This window comes from Hylaeus anthracinus, unplaced genomic scaffold, assembly GCF_026225885.1.
Source record: "Hylaeus anthracinus isolate JK02 unplaced genomic scaffold, UHH_iyHylAnth1.0_haploid 11997, whole genome shotgun sequence".
NCBI lineage: Eukaryota > Metazoa > Arthropoda > Insecta > Hymenoptera > Colletidae > Hylaeus > Hylaeus anthracinus.
In genome coordinates, this window is record NW_026534344.1 from 10,162,437 (window position 1) to 10,182,891 (window position 20,455).

The 20,455-nt window shown below is 39.6% G+C and overlaps 1 protein-coding gene across 7 annotated transcripts in view; it reads right to left on the minus strand.

Annotated features, from left to right (window-relative positions):
* Positions 1-5,618: 5,618 nt before the first annotated feature.
* Positions 5,619-20,455, minus strand: part of LOC128889259 (glutamate receptor ionotropic, kainate 2) — a 185,878-nt gene continuing 171,041 nt past the window's right edge. For 6 of the 7 annotated variants that reach the window (XM_054146701.1, XM_054146705.1, XM_054146706.1 and 3 more), the window contains 7 exons: positions 10,755-11,012; positions 10,198-10,395; positions 9,837-10,062; positions 9,558-9,722; positions 9,009-9,109; positions 7,925-8,206; positions 5,619-7,188 (listed from right to left, as the gene is read on the minus strand). In XM_054146701.1, the coding sequence (XP_054002676.1) occupies positions 7,087-7,188; positions 7,925-8,206; positions 9,009-9,109; positions 9,558-9,722; positions 9,837-10,062; positions 10,198-10,395; positions 10,755-11,012 (1,332 nt within the window). In that variant the 3' untranslated portion in view covers positions 5,619-7,086. Of the gene's footprint in view, positions 7,189-7,924; positions 8,207-8,622; positions 8,691-9,008; positions 9,110-9,557; positions 9,723-9,836; positions 10,063-10,197; positions 10,396-10,754; positions 11,013-20,455 lie in introns of those variants that run through there. The other variant, XM_054146707.1, reaches the window with a different exon arrangement.

Genomic DNA, 20,455 nt, shown 5'->3' on the forward strand with positions numbered 1-20,455 from the left:
GAAAGACCGATATGGGAGATATACGTGTAGTGTTTGTAATTGCAATGTCTCTTTATTATGTAACCGTGTATGTGCGCGCTCTGAAATTAATTGTATATTGATTCGGAGCGGTCGTGTTTCCAGGAGAGCAGCGCCATCACCCGCGATCGCGAACCAGTCGACGAGACGAGTGTGCACATGAGAAATCACCCTTAGACGAGCTGTCCAAATCACTCCCTCGTTCGTGCTCGTCTTTTTAGAATCATTTGTTTCATCTGGTTCGCGATCGAGAGATGTATTTGGGAGCGTGTCGACGAATTGAATGTGATAAAGTCAGCGAACGAATACACAAACACATAGACATACACGTGCACAGAAACATACGAGCCAGAGATGGGCAAAGTTTGATTCGATCGATAGATGATGGATGAAAGCACCATATAGCGAATTATTCCATCGGGTTATTTAGACGAGTCCGTGTTCGTTCAACTAGGAAACAGAATTTCGTTTGAAGTATATTTCAAATTGTAATTTTGATCTAAGACGCGACGGATTCTGGAGATTTTTTATCCAAGGAGAGTCGAGTCACTTTTATATCTAGGTGAGAATTTTGCCTGTTTCTGGTACAGATACACACTTACACCGAGAGACTTTTCGACCAACAGCGACGCGTTTGCCTCTTAAACGACGTCCCCCACATATCACTTGAAGAGAGTTTATAGAAGGCGTGCGCCTCGCTCTCGCACGATCCCGGTTCGGGGACGAGAGCGACGCCATTGAGCGGTTTTCTTTGTTCGTTCTTCTCTCATACTTCACGTGTTTTCATACAGCCATGTCACAAGCTCGTCTTTAGAGTTGTCGAGGGTTGTTCGACGAGCCGCGCGAACCTACAGTATTTCACACTTCTTCGATGTTCGTTTCCCTCCGGGCTCAGCTTCGGGACTCTCTTTCTCTCGCTGTTTTTTTTACCATCTTCTCTTGCGGGGACCACAAACCTCACGATTTTTCGTATAATAATCTACGCAACTAATCGTCCATACCTCTGTCTCGACGACTGTGCAGCACTGTCTCGAGTAATGCTCGAGAATAGTTATCAACGCACGAAGCAAGGATAGAGAATTTTTTTGGCGGGAATCAATGTCGAACTCTTGAGATGAAACATAACTTCTTGCCTTCTATAAGGAGCATTTACAGTGAAGCAAGTTCCATCAATATCCGAGGTATTGCTGGGTATGACATTGTCGCAAGGACTATGATCGTTATTTCACGTATAATTATCGTACCGAAAATTGTGTAATTTGTGGTTGCCATTATCTCTCTTTACGCGTTCTAATAATTTCGTTATCTCTTTCCTCTTCCTTCTAACGTGTCTATTCGAAACAGAGTTTGTACATGTATTGGAGAATGCAGAGATTTACAAGTATGCTTCAGGCCATTGCACAGTGTCCTAAAAACAGGATAGTCAGAAAGTTTCAATTAAAGTAAATAATGGGGTTAAAAAGTGTGTCGAGATTTCTCTTCAGCGTTCGTCGATAATATTTTAAGAATCGCGCGTTAGTCCAAGAATCGTCGTTAAAATATTTGAAGTAGAAGTGAAGTTATTTAACATAATTTAATTTTAATTTTTTCGATCCGACCAAAGAGATATCGTCGAGGCTGATCTCAGAGCTTTCATTCGAATTTATTTTTGTACAGCAGATTTGTAGATTGTTCCTACTTGAAGTCATTGAATAGGGCTAAAGATTCATTTCCATGTATGCAATTTACAGCACATTTACTTATTTTTCCAAGGAGAAATTATTTCTTGCTTACTTAAACATCTAGGAATGAAATTAACATTTCAGTGAAGTTAGAATTATATTTTCAAATTTAAAAAGGAAATTATTTTTTGGTTATTCATACGTCTACAAATTAATCAATATTCTAAATAATAAATGTAACAATTTCTAATAGTGTTTAATGTCTCTTTCAGAAAACGGTTGTAAATCTTATAAAATATTCTCAATCAAATTTAGTTAGCTTAAAAACTGCTTAAACAACGGTTTCGAATGCATTGTGTGGGAACGTGGCTTAAATTTATACTTCTGAACGTGCAATACGCAGTGCAATAGTTGAATCATTTAAAATGTATTTTCTATAGTAGTCCGTGAATCGTGTTTTATACATCGTGTTGCATACGTGGGAATGTGGCTTAATCCTATATTCCATTGCACCGTAAGTGAGAAAATATTCGAGTTTATAAATAATTTTCAAAGCTATTGTATTTTATACTTTATCCACAGGTGGGAATGTGGCTTAAGCCTCCAGCTCTAAGGCAGAGAGTTACTATCATCGACATTCTCACATTTTCTTCGCCTCCTCTTCCTCGCTCTGTCTTTTTCAATTCTTCTTTCCTCGGTTCGTCTCTGTAAAATCGCCACGTAGATTAAAAGTAGGGATCAGAGCCCGTAGGAGAACGCCTAGAGGACGATTCGTAGGAAAAATCGCGGTGTCCGCAGCACGAGTTAGGTGTGCTCGGACTGATCTCATAAGTAATAAGCTTTCTAGTAGTCGGGAGGGATGAGGAGGAGCGCGCGACGCTTTTTAGAGTAGACAGAAAGAGAATCGTCGAGAGTTATCGCGAGAGGGAGAGAGCTAGACAAAGCCTTTGACGGCGAAACTGCGATCTTTCATTTATTTTTTTTTTTTTTTGGTTCTTCTTTCTCAAAACCCCGTTTTTTCCGACGCTTTAATCAAGTCTTCACGAACCAGAACGTCTAGAAGCTTTTTTTAATTTGCGTTTTTAAAGACAGAGATCTTCGTAGCAGAAGCTTCAGCAGATGCTTCTTTCTCATTTGTTGATACGCGGAATGGGAGTCAACCATGATTCGTGCCCGAGTTTTGGGCGAAATTTCGTAGCCTCGACGAATGTGTATGGTAGCGAGATCTAGGGGTAGTCAAAATCAGAGATGGGCAAAATTTGTATTCAACATGAAACATTTCATGTGCATGCAATTGGTGTTAGAATCCTGTTCTGCACGCGTGGCATTAGTGGGAATACGGTTTAAGGCTGTTCTCCCTTTCGTGCAGCGAAATCATTTAAATGTCCTGTACAATTTAGCGTATTTTATAATTTCGATTAAATTTGTATTCGTGCATTCTGCAGTATGTAATTCTATAATTCAAATTGCAATTGTTATTCGTCGATTAACAATTGGAAAGTAGTTTCATCGTCCTTACTAGGAAACTTATCCACGCAAGAATTTTGCCCATCTCTGAACAAGACCAATGTACAAGTAAGTCGCGCGTCGAGAGTTCGTACTTAGAGTAAAGTGCAAACTCTGGACGCGCGATTACTACAAACTAGACGAATGGGAGCGAAGCTCGGAACGAGACATTTGTTCTACGCATATGCACACACACACACACACACGCGCGCGCGCGCACGCGCGCACACACACACACACAGAGGCACAGACACGCGCATACGTACATAACACGCATACACATGTATCGTTATTCTTTGTATTCTTAGTTTTCTTTTCATTGTTTAATTTTCGAAGAGAGAGACGAGAGATATATCAACGAGCTCGCATAGCTGGTCGCGCAACGTATTCGCGAGCTCGAGAGCCACCTCCGAGAGTCACAAAGCATATTTGCGAAAGATAAACAAAAAATGGGGAGGGGGGGAACTGATGATAAAACAAACAAAAAAAATATATATAATGAAGGAATATATAATAACGAACAGAACAACATTTACATGCCACCGCGTCGAATACGATCGTGTGATAATTACAAGTGATTTGACTATAGGCCCTTCCAAATGGATTCAGTCGGTTATACATTATTATTATTCTATCGTGTCTGGAGTAGCGAAGGGCACGATCGTGTCAGCTCGAATCCCGCTCGATCACGCGAACGCCTATGGTTTCCTTTTTTTTTTATATATATATTTTTAACCTTTTTGTCAGACGTTTTTCATAATTTTCTTTGTTTTTTTTTTTTATTTTTAAACTCGCGACTTCGAACGACAGAGATAGAAGGGAATAGGAGAGAGAAGAGAGATTTTTTTTTATATTGTTCGAACGTGGAGAATTTTCCATAAGGCGACTAGGCAAAGTAACATCGATGGTCACGTTGATTCGATTAAGCGACGCGGTCGACGCCTAATCTTATCATGGGCCGTGGCCAGTCGTCTCTGGTCTCGATCCGTCGAGATCTCGCGATTCACGGGGAGTTCTCTAGGTTCGATCTTTTCGAGAAGACATGATTTTCGTCGAGACTATTCGTCGCGGGGTCGGGCACACGCAATTCGAGCTGGGAACGACCGTTGGAGTTACGTTGGAGGGTCGTATGTGATGTGATTTCTTTTATATCATAACGAATGATGAACACTCTAAGAAATGTTATAGTTTCATATAAGTGATATGTTATTTGTCATTTATTTTATCCCTTAATAAATGATGTTATATAAAAAAAAAAAAAAAAAAAATAGGTGTAGATAGGTTGACGGTGATTATTCGATGTTCCTGTGTGATATCCATTTCCGTTCCTGGTTTTGTTTTTTATGTAAGGTGCCCACTTAGGGGATAAGACAAGATTGAGATTTTTTTAGGATGACCAGCATGAGGATTATCGTGGCAAACGTAGGTATAAGGTTTCGTCGTATACACTGTATTATAATCTGTCAACAAAATCTATTATTTATACTGGATAAAATTCTTACGGCTTGACGAAACACAAATAAATATGTATATATACGAATCTTCTTATTTTGTTCTTTCTAATTCAAAGATATTGCTAGAATTCAGAAAATATATGATAAAAAAGAAAATTTATATGATTTGGAATCAATAAAATGGGAACATATACACAATAGTGGCCATAGAAATTTCATCACTTTAAAGATATCGTAATTTTGAGTCAATTAAAATAAATATAACAAACATTTTCTTGAAATAACGTCTTCAAAAATATTTAGAAACCATTGTTTTAGAAAGAGGAAGTCTGCCATTGAATTTCATGGCGACTCGTGATTAATTACAAATTTCAAAAATTAACAGAATATTTAATAATAGGATCTTAACTACAACTTAACACTTTGTTTCTTTTGATTCTTATCTCACTCGTAATACGTTTTATATTTTGTTTATCCGACACCTTCTAACACTTGCAACGTTTTGCATTTTCCAAGTCTCATTTTAATTCCTTAAAAGCGTGGAGCACATTATACGGGAGTGGAGTCTGATTCAGTAATTGAAATAAGTAGTGGAAGGTAAGGCGATTTCCCTCCAAGGCAACCTCTTTCCATTACCCTCGAAACAGGAAGAAATTGTATTTATTGTTTCAGTTATATTCATTCAAAAGTGTTTCTGATATCATTCTTCAAATTTAAAATTTAATTTCAAATGTAACTTCAATATTTAATTTCGATACTTTAACTTTAAATTAAAATTAAATTCTTATTTATCGTAGATAGTTGTCTATGCAAATTAAAGTAAAAATGTAGGATTTAATAATAATTTTAATTCCACATTTAATAAGAAATTCAAGTTGAAATTGATATTGTCAGCTATACCAACGTTTTTGTCCAAGTTGAGTAGGATGAATCCTGTAATGATAAATTTCGAAAGGGTAGAAATTAAAGAGGGGGGACATTGATCTTCTGGTCTTATGAATTTATTTCGCCGTCTATCTGCATATACACACGGTAAATGACACCAAACGTCTACCTGGTTGTACTCGTTTAACGCTAAACACTTACTCGCTCGCCTCGCTCAGTTAAAATATTTAGCGCTGAGTCTATTTTCGCGCTTACCATCGCGGTATTTACACAAATGTCCTCGGTGGTCGGTGGCCATTATGTGGAATCGTACGGTGCAGTTCGTTCAGATGAACGCAAAAAGAAACGTGATCACAAAATCGCGTCGATGCTTCGTTCGATATAGCTGAATTGTGGTCTGAATAAAGTATATTGGCCACTCAAGGTTACTCCCTCTCTTCAAAGATGGATAAAACTTGTATCTAAATGGAAATTTGAAATAATGAATAGAAAATAAATTAGGATTACGGAATTAAATGTAGCACAATGCAAAAATACAAATTTAATAGATTCGGCAGAATAAATGTTAGGAATAACATACAAGTTTCACGAAAAAATAACAATTAATGCAGAGCACAAAGGCGGGGTAGTGCTCTTGAGCAGCCAATTGATATCGCATAGACCATAGATGCAAACTTTCAGCGATATAAGTGAGATTAACTGTCTTCTATATTTTTCAAAACACGGTTTTCTCAAACTACTGTTTGTAGCAAATACCTGGATTCTACTCAAGAGAGGTGAGAAATTGCAAGAAGAATGTGGAACGATCGTCGATAGAGGTCTACAAGGGGAGCTTACAATTGTGACAAACGCATTTTGTTTTTATTAACGTTAAATAACTTCAGATATTAAAATTTTCCAAGTAGATTTATAACAATAATTCGCTCAATAAACAGAAAGTCAAAATAGGCATTACTTCTGAGATTAATTCATACTCATAATTCAATCTACTTCAAAGTAACCAAAATTTCACGCAGTAAAGAGTTCCATTTATTTTTATTTAATAAAAGTAAGTAATGCCACATAAATACAATTCTGAAATTCGTTTACATCATATTCCCTACATTTTGCGTTTATCTCGATCGTAGGCCCTCCTTGCGAGTGATCGATCCGTCGTCAATGATGTGCGAAAAATCGTCGTTGCAAGCTCTACGAAAAAGGTGCGAAGAGACGAAAGCTCTTTCCGGAGCGAAGATGATGAAACGATAGGTTCTCTGCCCGTCGAATCGCCAGCGAACGTTCGTGGAGGAATTGTGCAACGTTCGTTCAGTGAATAATACTCGCAACGCGACACTCGCTGCGGGATTCTACCTCGATCTCTAAGAAATACGAAGAAACGAACTCGTCGATTTGTTTTCCGTCCGGTGCCACATGATGCGTTTTGTACTTGCTTTTCTGTCTGTTTGTAAATTTTATTTATTAAGTTTTTTTTTTGTGTTTTTCTTTTCACGAGTTTTTCGTCCTTATCTTTATTACGCTGCTTTACGTCTAGGTGATCACAAAGGTGTGAAAGATAGTCGTGGTTAATTTCCGTCGTAATCGTGAGGCGGTTGCGGCGGTGGTGCATGATGATGCATGAGGATGTGTGGCGGCAGTTCGACTGTGGGAACACCCAGACTGCTTCTCTGTGGTATAGAAATTATTATCAGTGATTCATCATTATTATTAAAAGTTTCTTGTCATATTATTCTTATGGAAGTATTAGCAACGGACTGGCGAGATTCCCACGATGAAAATAAGTCCAAACACGACCCTGTTCGGATTATTTTTAATTACAGGTTGTCGATGGTCTTTAAGAAATTATGCGAATCATGTAGAATTAAAAGTAGTCCGAATGATGTCGTGTTTGGACTCATATTCATTGGGAGAATTTTTCTAATTCAATGATAATATTCTTACAAAGATATAAACGATGTAATAATAATATTTATGAATGATTTAACACTTTATCTACCGAGCTATTTAGAAACAGTCTTTAATTTAAAAAGAACTTTCTGCAGTAGCATATGCCAATCTAGGCTAACAATAATTCCTCCATACTGTTACTGGGTACATTGAAAGCCAAGTCTGTCTCCAAACGTTGAACATTATAAGTAGACAACCATCAAAACAGTAAATAAATTCAAAAAGCTAAATACTGGAATTAAAAAGTTTATAAATAGGCTCTCGGTAAATAAAGTGTTAATATAGCCTGAATGGGGCCGTGTTTGAACTCATTTTCATCGGAGAAACCTCGCCGATGCCTTCATAACAGAGTCTCATTCAAAATACTTTCGATACAATAACAATAAATTCGATTGCATAAACATTTTAAATGTTCTGTCTCGTTTCATAGTCTTCCTAATGACTACAGCTGTTTACCTGGGATCTCATCCCGTTGAGGGGGGTGGCAGTGGGGTTGTCCGGCGGATAGCCGAGCACGTGTGTCGAGCACTTCTCGCAGGCGCGTCGGCGTCGCGACGACGCGTGGCAGCGCAACGCGCGGCACAGTTCCCGCGCCATTTCCGAACACAGGGACTCCTGTTGCTGCTGCTGCTGCTGCTGCTGCTGTTGCGGCGCCTGTTGTTGCTGTTGCTGCTGTTGCACGGACTGGGAGATCCCTTGCAGAGAACCCGAACAGGCCGGCGTTGGTACAGGAGCTCTCTGAATCCGGATCATCGCAATGAACAACGTACTCAAAAAACGGAATCTAACATCTGGTTCGGAATTCGCGATTCGTAGGTCATCTACTCACTGACACATGCGTTTGTACACGCACAAATCAACGTGGAAACAAAGCTGGCACGAACACGCGTCCAAGGATTTACGACAGGGTGACGAACTTAGAGATTAGTTGGTAACTTGGAGGAAAAGATACTTGGTCACGTTTGAACTTGGACGCGTTCTTGATAGTATTGCCTCGATATAAAGTCACTAATGGGATCTGGATGAAACAATTTTAATTTAAAGAAATGTTTCCTCTTCAAATCCGTCACCCAATCGTAAAGATGGGATGAATGAAAAAGATGACATCAAAATAGAGGGAAAAAAGTCACCGATGAAAATGTCAAAAAACGGACCTTGGTTCACGACTGAGCTTCGTGCGTTTGCGATGAGTCGGCATGCTTCAGTGGAGGATGAGCTCATGCTGCGTCGTAAAAAACCCACGGCGGCCGAGATGGAACAAAATTGAGAAAAATCATGCGACCCTAAAGCTCATGCATCGTGCTTCGGACGGTCGTCTGGAAAAAATCTTTCTTTTCCGCGGTCAAACTGCAAATCGTTCGCACGACGATTCGCTAGATGGCAAGGGGAACGTGCTAGGAGAATTGCATCGAGGAGATTTTATAATTAATCCTTCGATACTACGCAGAGGTCTTAGATACAGTCATCGTATCTAGACCATGAGAAAAGAGCACAGGGGTTAAGGATTAAACAAATTTTTCTTCTCTCTCGTCGGACTCACCCGTTCTGCCGGCGTGTTTCTCCTCGAATTGTAGCAAAACTCGAAAATGGCGATCAGCACGGCGAACGCCAGGCCGCACATCAGAACGACGAACACTCCACCTAGAATGCAGCAGAAGATGTTCATCCTCAAGCAAATGTAAAAATTTGTCGACCCTGACATTGGTCGGGACGTTGTCTTTGGAAAGTTTCATTTAACTTATTAGGCTATGGACGAGTTGAAAAAATGAAAGTAGTGCGAGACGAAATCGAAACAAACGTGTGTCGATGCAAGCAATACTGTGAAGCAGACTCATTCGTTGTATAGTATTCTAATAAATTACACAGGATGTACTCGAATTCTGCACGTTAACTACAAGAAGACTACAAGAAGACTACGAGAGATGAAAATTTTATTTCGTACAATTAAATACATAACTTTAACACAAACTGCAATAATATTTAAGACGTTTACTTTAATATCTGGATATTCTAAAGATCAACTCTTAAACAACGCTCGAGGACTCCAGTAACATTCTTTTCGAATAGAGAATTCGAAGATCGATCGTACCTATATTGGCAACACCTAAAGAGTTCGCCTTGCTCTCTTTCCCCTTCTCAGTCCTCATGCAAGTGTCGCCAGGACTTTTCCACCATTTATCGTACAGTATTTGGATCTCGCCTTTCTCCTGCAGTTCAAGGATCGCCAGCGATATCTTGTCGCGCCAAGGGGAGCCTAGAAGAGATCCAGAAAGGATTCATGCCTTGGATATTGACTAGATAGCATCAAGTCAATATCAGTCTTCTTATGCTATTTAAAGTATAGGAATATTAATAAAGATACTCTTACCCATTGGCGTGGCGATCCCGTAACCCTTGCTGTCCAGAAGTCCACCGATTTGAGTCAGATTGCAATCTCTCTGCACGATGTAATCCAGCATAGTCGACTCCATCAGAAAGGCGTAATCGCCTTGATGAACTCTTTGGATCCCCTCCTCGTAAGTGGGCACGAACACAGACGGCTTCTTGTTCTCCATGAACCGCCACATCTTCTTGTAAGTCTCGATCATCGAATCCTTCGTGCAATTTACAACGTGTACACTTTAGATGAATATAACATTTCTAGGGATTCGTGATTCGAGCAACAACCATGCTTCATTCGCTTCAATCGCTTCAGGAATGCGAAGTTATCGTTAACATCGTTTAATTACCCTGAAGAAGGTCATGGTGCTCCCGCTCTCCAGGGTCCCGTACGAGATGTCCGTTTGTCCAGCAAGATCCTCCGCGTTCTCGATCGGCGTTATCATCCTCTCGACCGTGAGGAATGCCGCCAGGTTCGCGGTGTACGATGAGATGATTATCAGCGTGAAGAACCACCAAATGCCACCCACGATCCTCGTACTCGTCGCCTAATAACCAAATGAATCTCACTGATGAATTACACTTCAGGGAACATGTAGCCCTAGGATGTTTGTTCTAAATATTTTTAAGCGGATCATACCGATCACTTTTCTACTCGATATTAAGGATTTTCTTCAAATGAATATGTTTTGCAGTCGTTTCAGTTCAGAAGCCTCAAGCAGTATTTTTCTTTGATCGCATAGGATTACGTGATTCTTGTCGAGTACTGGAAAGCAGATTTGTCTTACTCCTACTTACTCTAACTTTCTTCCTAAGAGGCTCGAGTTTAAAAGTATCGAGCACTGCCAAAGCTTTCACAGTGATTGTACACGTGGAACCGACCATTCGTGAGGGAACAATAGCATACCTTGGGGTTCAAGTCGCTGCCCTGTTGCATCAGAGTGCCGATGGTGAACCAAAAGCTGTTGGCTAGCGAGAATTGGTTCTCGACGACCTCTGAGCCAGCGTGACAGGGATACGGATTGTTCCACTCGTACGGACTGAATCGGGCCACCACGAACATCGTCACGGAGACGAGGACGTACGCCGCCAGGACGTACAGCCAGATCTCGATTGCCAGGGGGTTCATGAAGGAGAACAGTCGAGCTGGATGGCTCGTCGGTACCTGGAATTGAATTTCCATCGAGTGATTTCTTATTTGATAATTACCATCAAATTCCATTCATCGAATACTAACACTTTGGCTGCGGACGAAAATAAGTAGTCGTTCGCTGGGAGCTGCAATTATGATATTTTTTTTTAATGAAAAATTTCTTACAAATGTTCTTATATGATTATTTTGAAAAACATATATTTGTGGTAACCTATTTTATATATAATATGATTGCCGAACAAAAAAAAAATGAAAACTGAAAAATAATAAGAAGAACCATCCGCACATGGCAAGGGCTCAGTTGGACGCACATGTGCGTCATCCGCAGCGAAAGTGTTAATATTATAATCGAACTAGTAAAATTAATTTCCAATTCATACATTCATGTTTCATGAGAATACAATTTTTTCAGGTTTATTTTGTTATGTTGCCATGAAAATAATTTGGATATCGTTGTTAGAGCGAAGTGTATTATGTTAGTTAATGAACGAAGCTGAATATTTAGCTGTTTGTTCTGTAAACAATATGTATTTAACAACTATGTTAATACTATGGAATGGAATTGAGGAAATAATTCCTAGCAGCCAACATATTTATTAACAGTTTGTGATGTCACTCATAGTGAGGGAAATGATCTTTCGGTGGCCTAAACGTTTGCTTAAGCAATACCATAGTTCCTCGCATTACTTGTAAAATATCATTACGAAAAGCTACGTGACTCGAGGCGTTTAAGTTTGATCTGCATTTGGTTCCTCAGTTCTCGAGCTAAACTACCGATAAAATTAACGAGCCTATAGTCGTTTCCTAAACGGCGCCCATTGGCATTGAACGGTGACGCTGACCCTATCGATTCTGATTTCAATTAAATTCGTGGCTCAGGCGTTTACACGAGTCGCTCCTCCTCATAACGTTGCTTGTAAATTCTGCCTAACAGGAGAGTTCATTATCGTCTGTGTGTGCGTGGGCTCTACGAAGTCTATGTTTGTCTATCACTTGTGAATGTATCTACGATATTTATATGCTTGTAGTGAGTATACTAGAGTGGGCCTTATTTTGCATCCATCCAATTTAATTGATGACTGATTGACTGAATCTGTTTGAATGCTGAATGATGAATTTTGATTGCGTAAATTCTCTGGGGATTTTATCCCTTTGGACTCGAGAGGCGACTCTCCGTCGCCATTAGGTTCGACGCAGTAAATCTGCCAGCAATAATAATTAATTTCTTTGGAACTCGAAGAGCCAATAAAATGATTGTCGGGGAAGTAAAGGTGATCTGATCAAGTTTAGCATTCGTGGCAATAGAATTCTGAGGAAGCATCTCGAGTTGCTAGTAGATACCAGAAAGAAAGTCTTCGCCTCGAGTGCAAAGGATTAATAGGTGTTTGTATAGGTGTCTCGTGCGTTTTCTCGAATCTTTTTGGTCAGGTAGTCGACTGGTATCACACGTTTGTCGATGGTGTCGAGTTTCGGCGTTATCTGCTCCATTATAATACGTAATAAACTTTCCTCATCTATACGTAGAAACGTAGTACCTCTATCGACAGCACGCGATTTCTGCGGTTGACAAGTGACTGGGGTCCATCTACGCGGTTCCTGTCGGTTTTTCGAGGGGGTGCAGTACATTATCGCGTCGCCTCATTTACGCGCTTGTCGTAAATTCCGCTATATGTCCGATCTGTTGGTGAAATTTCGCTTGTACGCAATCTCCACTGTCTGCTAACGGGGATTTACGAGGGCTGGATATATTTTTCGTCACGGTTCGCATCCACTGGCGGAAGTTACGATCTCGTTCTTGGGGGTCGTCAAACGGAAGCGACCCGTGTCGTGGGCAATCGCGAGATTCATTGGTACGCGAAAGAGGGTTAATAATGTTGATATTGTTTCGGAGCTCCATTTGAAAAACCGTCTCCATGATCCGCGAGCATTGAAGATTTGTATCAACTACGTATTTTCATACATTTCTGACGTCTGTTGATATGAATAACATACGAAGACAGTATGTAAAGAAATATTTCATCTGAATCTAAACTACTGGACAAAATTAGCGAAACACTTTTTTAAATGTTCATAGTTATGAGAAGCGTCGAAAAACGTCACTTCTAAAAGTGCCAGAGTTTTCGCATTTTGTCTCGTTACATTGGATCCCCCATTTAGAATTTCTAAATTCTGAGTTCAGATTTGGAATCAGCAACCTCAAAAACCCCTGTATACCAAATTTCATCAAAATCGATCGACAGTATAAATGGATATAAATGTTTCTCTTTTAAAGACCTTCGAGGGATCTTCCAACCAGGAAATACTACAATGTTTACTATTATGTCTTACTTACTAATTACTACAATGTTTTTACTATTATGTCTTACTAATTTAGAGGGGTGGGCCATTCAGGAAATACTACAATGTTTACTACGTCTGTCCTTCTCTTATAATTGTCTGTAAAATAAGAAATTTTGAGGTGTCGTAGCTCAGCGTAGAATTGTCCGATTCGATTCTAACACAATTTCAAATTGAAGAACGGAATTTGAATTAATTAATAGATTGTTATGATCATTGTTAGATACCCTTAAACATTTGTTTTATTTATTGCTGTACTGGCCAGAAATATAATCCTGGTGTAGTAATTGCATGCCGGTAGTTAACTTACGGTTCCCCGCAAGTAAATATTACTATCAAGGGTCAATTTGAATACAAAGCTTCTCTGTGAATATTTCATTCCCCTTCTTTTTGTTCTCCCTATAGATGCAACAGCTTGTAATATCGTGGCCAAGTGTACCAATGCAAACGTGACAGCTGTGGCGCATCCCGTCGAACGATCGATTACGATATCGAATAATTAAAGGACACTTCGGGCAAAGACAGCGTCGCTGATTCCAATTAAGCGGTTGCATTACACTAATGGAAGTAACCGCTGCTTGATACCGTTCGCGTCTTCGATATTGAAACGATCCTCGTCAATGGGAGACAAATCGTCGAGAAATTTAAACGAACCTTCGCCGTTGGTTCCTTATTCTCGACTCCTCTAACGATGAAACCTCGACGCAGTGGTTTTCAATCCTGCCAAGTAAGTTTCATTCATTCAACTATGACGCGAATCTAAATCTGTTTCTTCTTCACTTATTTCAAAGAAAAACCAAACTTCTGTTTGGCTGTAATACTTATACTATAGGGTGAAAAGACATAGGAAGTACTATATATTGTATTATTCTTCTGAAGATAACTAGATTAATGGACGAAAATGTTTAAGTTAACTATTGGAAGCTTGTGTTATTAATTTTCAATGCAGCCAATTTATATGTGAAATATATATACTCTTTACAAATGAGAAGGATGTTTAGAGTATCTCAGGAGTAGTTGACTAACACAAATTATACAATTTGGCATAGTGATTTCTCTCTATGCGAGCTATCGATGCTTTTCAATTTTTGAGGAAATCAAACACACAGAAATGTATATATACAGGATGGTCCACATAACTCTTAACAGCTCAATATCTCGAAAATTATATGAAGTAGCTCCCCCTTATAAATTTCCCCTCTTTATAAATTTACTTGTTTTTTCTTGTACAATCTAAATATGTAACGTTTCATAGGGGATTCCATTTAATATTATAAAGATACCCTTGCCTCTTTTTAAAGGGAAAGGAGGGAGCCACTTCGCGTTATGTAAGTAAAAGGGCCCTTTAAATCCATGAAATTTAAGACCAGGAACTTTAAAATCGATAACATTGTTCTCGAGATATTGAGCTGTTAACTCTTTGCACTCGAAGCCTTTTTTTCTGGTATCTACCAGCAACTCGAGATGCTTTCTTAGGATTCTATTCCCACGCATGTTAAGCTATCGAGATTTGAGAATCAGGTCAGCTTTACCTCACCGACGATCATTTTATTGACACTCCAAGTTTGAAAGAAATTAAACCTAAAGAAACATTATTGCTGATAGATTTGCTGCGTGAAACCTAATGGTGACTGAGAGTCACCTCTCGAATGCAAAGGGTTAAGAGTTACGTGGACCACCCTGTATATTCATGTAACCATGTCGTCCCGGTGGATTCTTCGACGCAATGCTACATATTGGCTGTAATAAGTACCCGCGTCACTGGATTGATTCCATCGCTGTTTGGACCCGATTTCAGAAGGCAAAAGGAACGAATCAGCGACGGGGGAGCGGAAATAGGAAGAGAAACGAGGGAAAACTGGAACTGGCACGGTCGTCTCGTAAATTTGGCCGAGCGAAACGCCCGATTGAGTTTTCCATCGATACCCGGGGCAAATAGAAGGCGAGACGTGGAAACGAGGCTGAGACTCACGGAAGCACGATCGTCTAGAAAATTTTATTTAGGGTCCGGCTCGACCGTTCGCCTTCTCCTTTCGACTTGTTCTCATTATTGCTGTCGTTATCGTTTTTGCGCGGCGCGTTCTCATGCGACGACGATATCGTTCCATTGACTCCCGCGAACGTGAGACCTTGTCGGCGATGGATTTCGCGACTAGCGAAAGTTTCCATGGGATAGATCTACTCGGCGTGCTTTTTTATCCGACGTTGAAGTGGACAGCATCATAACGTGAGATGAAATCGAACGAAAATGGAACAGTGGCTCGATTGTCCGAAAAATTCTAATTCAGTAGAATGTAGAATGTAGAACTCGAAGAGAAAATATTTTCAGCACTTTACATTTACAAAATAGAAGCTGTGTTCGTTCGATAAAAATAATATTTTCGAGTCTTACGAAATTCTAAAAATCGTGAACACTTCCATGATCCGAACCTAATGCAGATCCACCCCTGACTGTTCATCGAATATTCCCAATGCGTTTTTCGTTCGCAGTGCAAGGATGGACACGAAAACGATCGCAGCAGCTGCCAGAAAAGAGAAACTAGGTGGCTAGGAAGCCGACTACCGAACGAAAATTGAATTTCTCGGTCGAGCGGGTCAGGCGATTCGGATTATTCAATCATCCACGCGCCATCACCTGCGAGCTGCTCTAATTAGTCTGGCGACACGTGGCGGCGTGCTTCAAGCCGTGAACAATCGTTCCCCGTGTGAATTTGTCACGGACCACGAAATATTAACGAGTTCCCCCCCCCCTCTCTCTCTCTCTCTCTCTTTGTGTATCGCAAAAGATCCATCGACGCAGTCGACACAGAGTTCGTTTTGCCGAAAAGGTCACAGTGTCGTTTTGCAAATGGTCGAGTTCCATAGAACATTTTTCCTATCCGTAAGGGAGAGAAATAACGTCACGTAAAATGCATTTGTGCACCCTTTCGACCCTAGTAGGACATACATATATGTCTCAGTGAATATATCGGTTGTTATTGGCCGGATTAATATTGGGTGTATTCCACTGAGACAGCTGATCTCGATCCATGATTCATATTACTAGAAACCGCTATGTTTGATCAGTGAGCGGACTAAAGGGTCGCACAGATTACTCTTAGTTTCATTAGTCAGATTTCATTATTCAGATTACGATTAGTTTCATTAACACGTTGACTGCGGAGGACGCACGGTGTGCATTCTGTAATTCTCGATACAGCGGGAGCGGACGCACGGTGTGCGTTTCATCCTTGTTCCTTTTAGAACGCTCCCCACTCTTGAATTTTCGATGTTTCGACTTGAAACTTGCTATATGGGCTCATCGTTAGTCCGTCTGTTTACTTTCTCGGTCTGTTTACTTTTCCAAGACTGAAAGAAAAAGTGTGTTTTCCGCCGTCTTGCTTCTCAACCTCTATTGTTGCTGCCCGCCGTTCTTTCCGTTCCTTCCGCCGCGTGGTAACAAACACGAATTCAAACGCCGCAGTCAACGTTTCGGGTGTTAACGACTGCGTCACGTATAATTATCTATGGATACAAAACCATTATTTAACGGAATAAAATTGTTCGAATTCGTATCTTGTTTGGAAACAGCCAATTTCGGTATTAGTCCAATATTTATGATTACGTATATCTGTTACAACTTTTCTATTCCACGTCGATCGAGTACTCATTAATCCTTCACTCTCACAGACGTGTATCGTCTAGAAATTGTTCACTTTCGACAAATATTAGGAAGGTCTCATATTCATGGGAAAAAGTTCTTGGCATGGTTGGTCAGCGATTCTATGAAACGTAACTCGAGAGAATTCCATAAATTTCGAGCGATCGATCGGGACAATTCGCGTCAGGTGATAAATCCGCCAGGAAGGAAAATAACGTGAGTTTTCTTGGATCGATAGCTTTGCTCTGAGAATTTAATCGAGACTTCAATCGCTTCAGAGGAGAAGTGAAACGAATCGAAACAGTTTCGTTTATGGGGGATTGAAAAGTAATGTTACATTAACATTAATTCTGTTGTAAGTTAAAGTAACTGTAAGCCTCTGAAAGGGAAGCCCTCTTTACGATCTTTGTTCGGGAATGTCGGGTTAAACGTTGACTCCAATCCCTTGGAAAACCTGGCAATAATAATGAAAGTCGAGAGGAAAGGGACAGTCTAATCAGAGAAGGGAGAATAAAATGTAAATGAATATTTCACTTAATTTGATCTTATGTTTCTTTATTTGTTTCTTTATTTTATAAAGGTATATAATTTGTTTCATATTGAATATTGCATCTACTGGTTCAGTCTTGCTTGTTACATATCACCAGGCTTGCACATGTGTTTTTTTCTACATCACATTTACATTGTTTTACATCAATTATTTCTGAACTTCTTACATTCCATTCCTTTACATATCTTTCGGGGCCCACTGGTCTCTCTGTGAGAGCAGATCTTATTCTATTCCTATTTCATTATTATCGAAGTCATTGTGATACCAATAAAGGGCTGACACCTTTGTCAATTTTCGGTAATATAAATTCTTAAGGCTGTTTTATATTATTTCCATTACACTTTTTTTTTAAATTTTTCTCAAGCATCTTTTAATTTTCATCGTTCAAGTTTGAAACACGTTATAGCCAGGGAAAACGAGGCGTGAAATCGAAATTATGAGTCTCAAAATGGAGCCGGGACGCAATTTCGAACCGGGTTGGATTAAGGGGGTGTTTTATTCGGGCCAACCAATCTCTTAAGCGTACGCTCGTTCCTCATCCTTTCACCCAAGATAATTGGCTGGCGATTAGGTAAATTCCTGTGTTCCACGGGAACCAGAAAATTCACGTTGTTTTTACGCACTTTGCTGTAACTCGCGTCGGTATTCGTGTGCGTTTCAATTCTTAAATCGCTTATACTTTGAGGACGTATTCAAATAGCTGAAATTACTTAAATTTATAAAAGTTGCTAGTTTGAGAGGATTTATTAACCCTTTGGCCTACGATTTACTGTAGGATCGTGCGTGCCATAATCAGGTATAAAATTCCTTGCGTCTTTCCACACGTGCTTTTCATGTTCGGATCCAAATACTATGTATATCATAGAGTCTCACACGTATTATAGGTTAAAGGATTAAATATATTAGTTGTTCTTTTTTTTCTTTTCATCGAAGAGTGTGAATCTCTTGGGAGGAATATTGTTTAAATTGCAAGAATAATTTTTGCAATGTAAAAATGATCGCTAGCTTTGTGATCTGATCAGACAGTTTAATTTCCCACAAGAAATATTCGTATCATTTCTATTATATTTGCAATTCCAACAAAATTCATTCGGAAGAATTCATCTCTCATAATTAAAACAAAATAAGAAGAAGCTTGTATCTTTAGGATGGTTCTTTCCCGAGTGTAATAGCCGAAACAAACATCAAATACAGAAAGTATTAATAACGATATATTTTCTATAATGAAATTCTTAAATTATTACTTGATTACGTTTTTGTCTAAAAACAACAGTAATTGATACAATTATAGAACCAATTAGTTTTTTTAAGTATTATTTTATCCTACGTAGTTGTCATGGAAACGAGTATGTGGCAAGGTACCACTAACTTGATTCTAATATCACCACTAACGAGATGACAACCAAATCGTCAAAAAACCTACCAATAGTTGCCGCATAACAGGAGCATCCCTGCACCTACGAGATGACAACCGAACCGACAAACCGGCTAGCGTAGGTTGCCGCATGAAAGGGGCATCCTTGCGCCTACTTGATGACATCTAACATTTCGTTCACTTATCGTTCAGGGCGCCTCAATCACCAGAAACTGACAGTAACTTTCCGCTAACTTTTCATTCGGGCAGCATTAGTCACCAATGGCTTACAACTAACTTTTCCGAAATATGTTCTAACAACATCTTACAACTCCTAACACTTTCTGACGTTTCTTGACACCTCCCAACACCTTCTAACACTTCCTGACACTTTCTAACAAATTCTAACATCTCCTAAGTTCTCCTAAGTTCTCCTAAGTTCTCCTAAGTTCTCCTAAGTTCTCCTAACATCTCCTAATATCTCCTAACATCTCCTAACAACGCCTAACAATTACTAACATATCCTGACACCCCCTAACACCATGAAACATCTACTAACACCTATGGACACCTGATACAATTAGGTAAGTTTCAAGATAAAATTAAAAATTGACCCACATCATCGAAACTCATGCTCTTCTGATACCAGGAGTAAAAATCCGACATTTCCTATCCCAATTTCGAGCGGGACGATTTGCAACATTGTTCAAGTTGACGCTGCTCAAAGATGCAAGTCCAACAAAGTTGCAAATCGCTCCCCGCGGAGTTCAACAAAGTTGCAATCGCTCTCCACGGAATTCAACAAAGTTGCAAATCGCCCCCGTGGATTTCAGCAAAGTTGCTAGTTCAACAAAGTTGCAAATCGCCCCCCCAGGGCGTTCAACAAAGTTGCAAGTTTAACAAAGTTGCAAATCACTCCCGCGGGCGTTCGACAAAGTTGCAAGTTTAACAAAGTTGCAAATCGCTCCCCGCGGAATTCAACAAAGTTGCAATCGCTTTCCACGAAATTCAACAAAGTTGCAAATCGCCCCTTGCGGATTTCAGCAAAGTTGCCAGTTCAACAAAAAGTTGCAAATAGCTCCCCGCAGAATTCAACAAAGTTGCAAGTTCAACATCGAGCGATTTGCAACATTGTCGAACTTTGCAACCTTGTTGAATTCTTGCACGGAACGATTTGCAACATTCTTGAACTTGCAACTTTGTTATATTTTCACGGGGAGCGATTTGCAACATTGTTGAATTTGCGACTGTTGAATTTTGTGGAGAGCTGTTTGCAACAATGTTGAAAATTTTGGTGGTTACACCGTCCAAAATTGCAACAAAGTTGCAGGGCTTAAAAGTAAAATAAAGTGGCAACTCTAGAAGTTCGGCAAAATGTGACAAGATCCGAAAAATCGACTCGACTTTGCAACATTGTTGAAGTTTTTGAGAGGAGCCGTTGCAATATTGTTAAATCAGGAAATATCACAGATATGAGGCGAAATTATAGGGATATGTACCAGGAAGTGAAGGGAAATATACCAGGAAATGGAGAAATATTAAAGGGAAATGTGTAAGGTAATGGAGGGAAAACT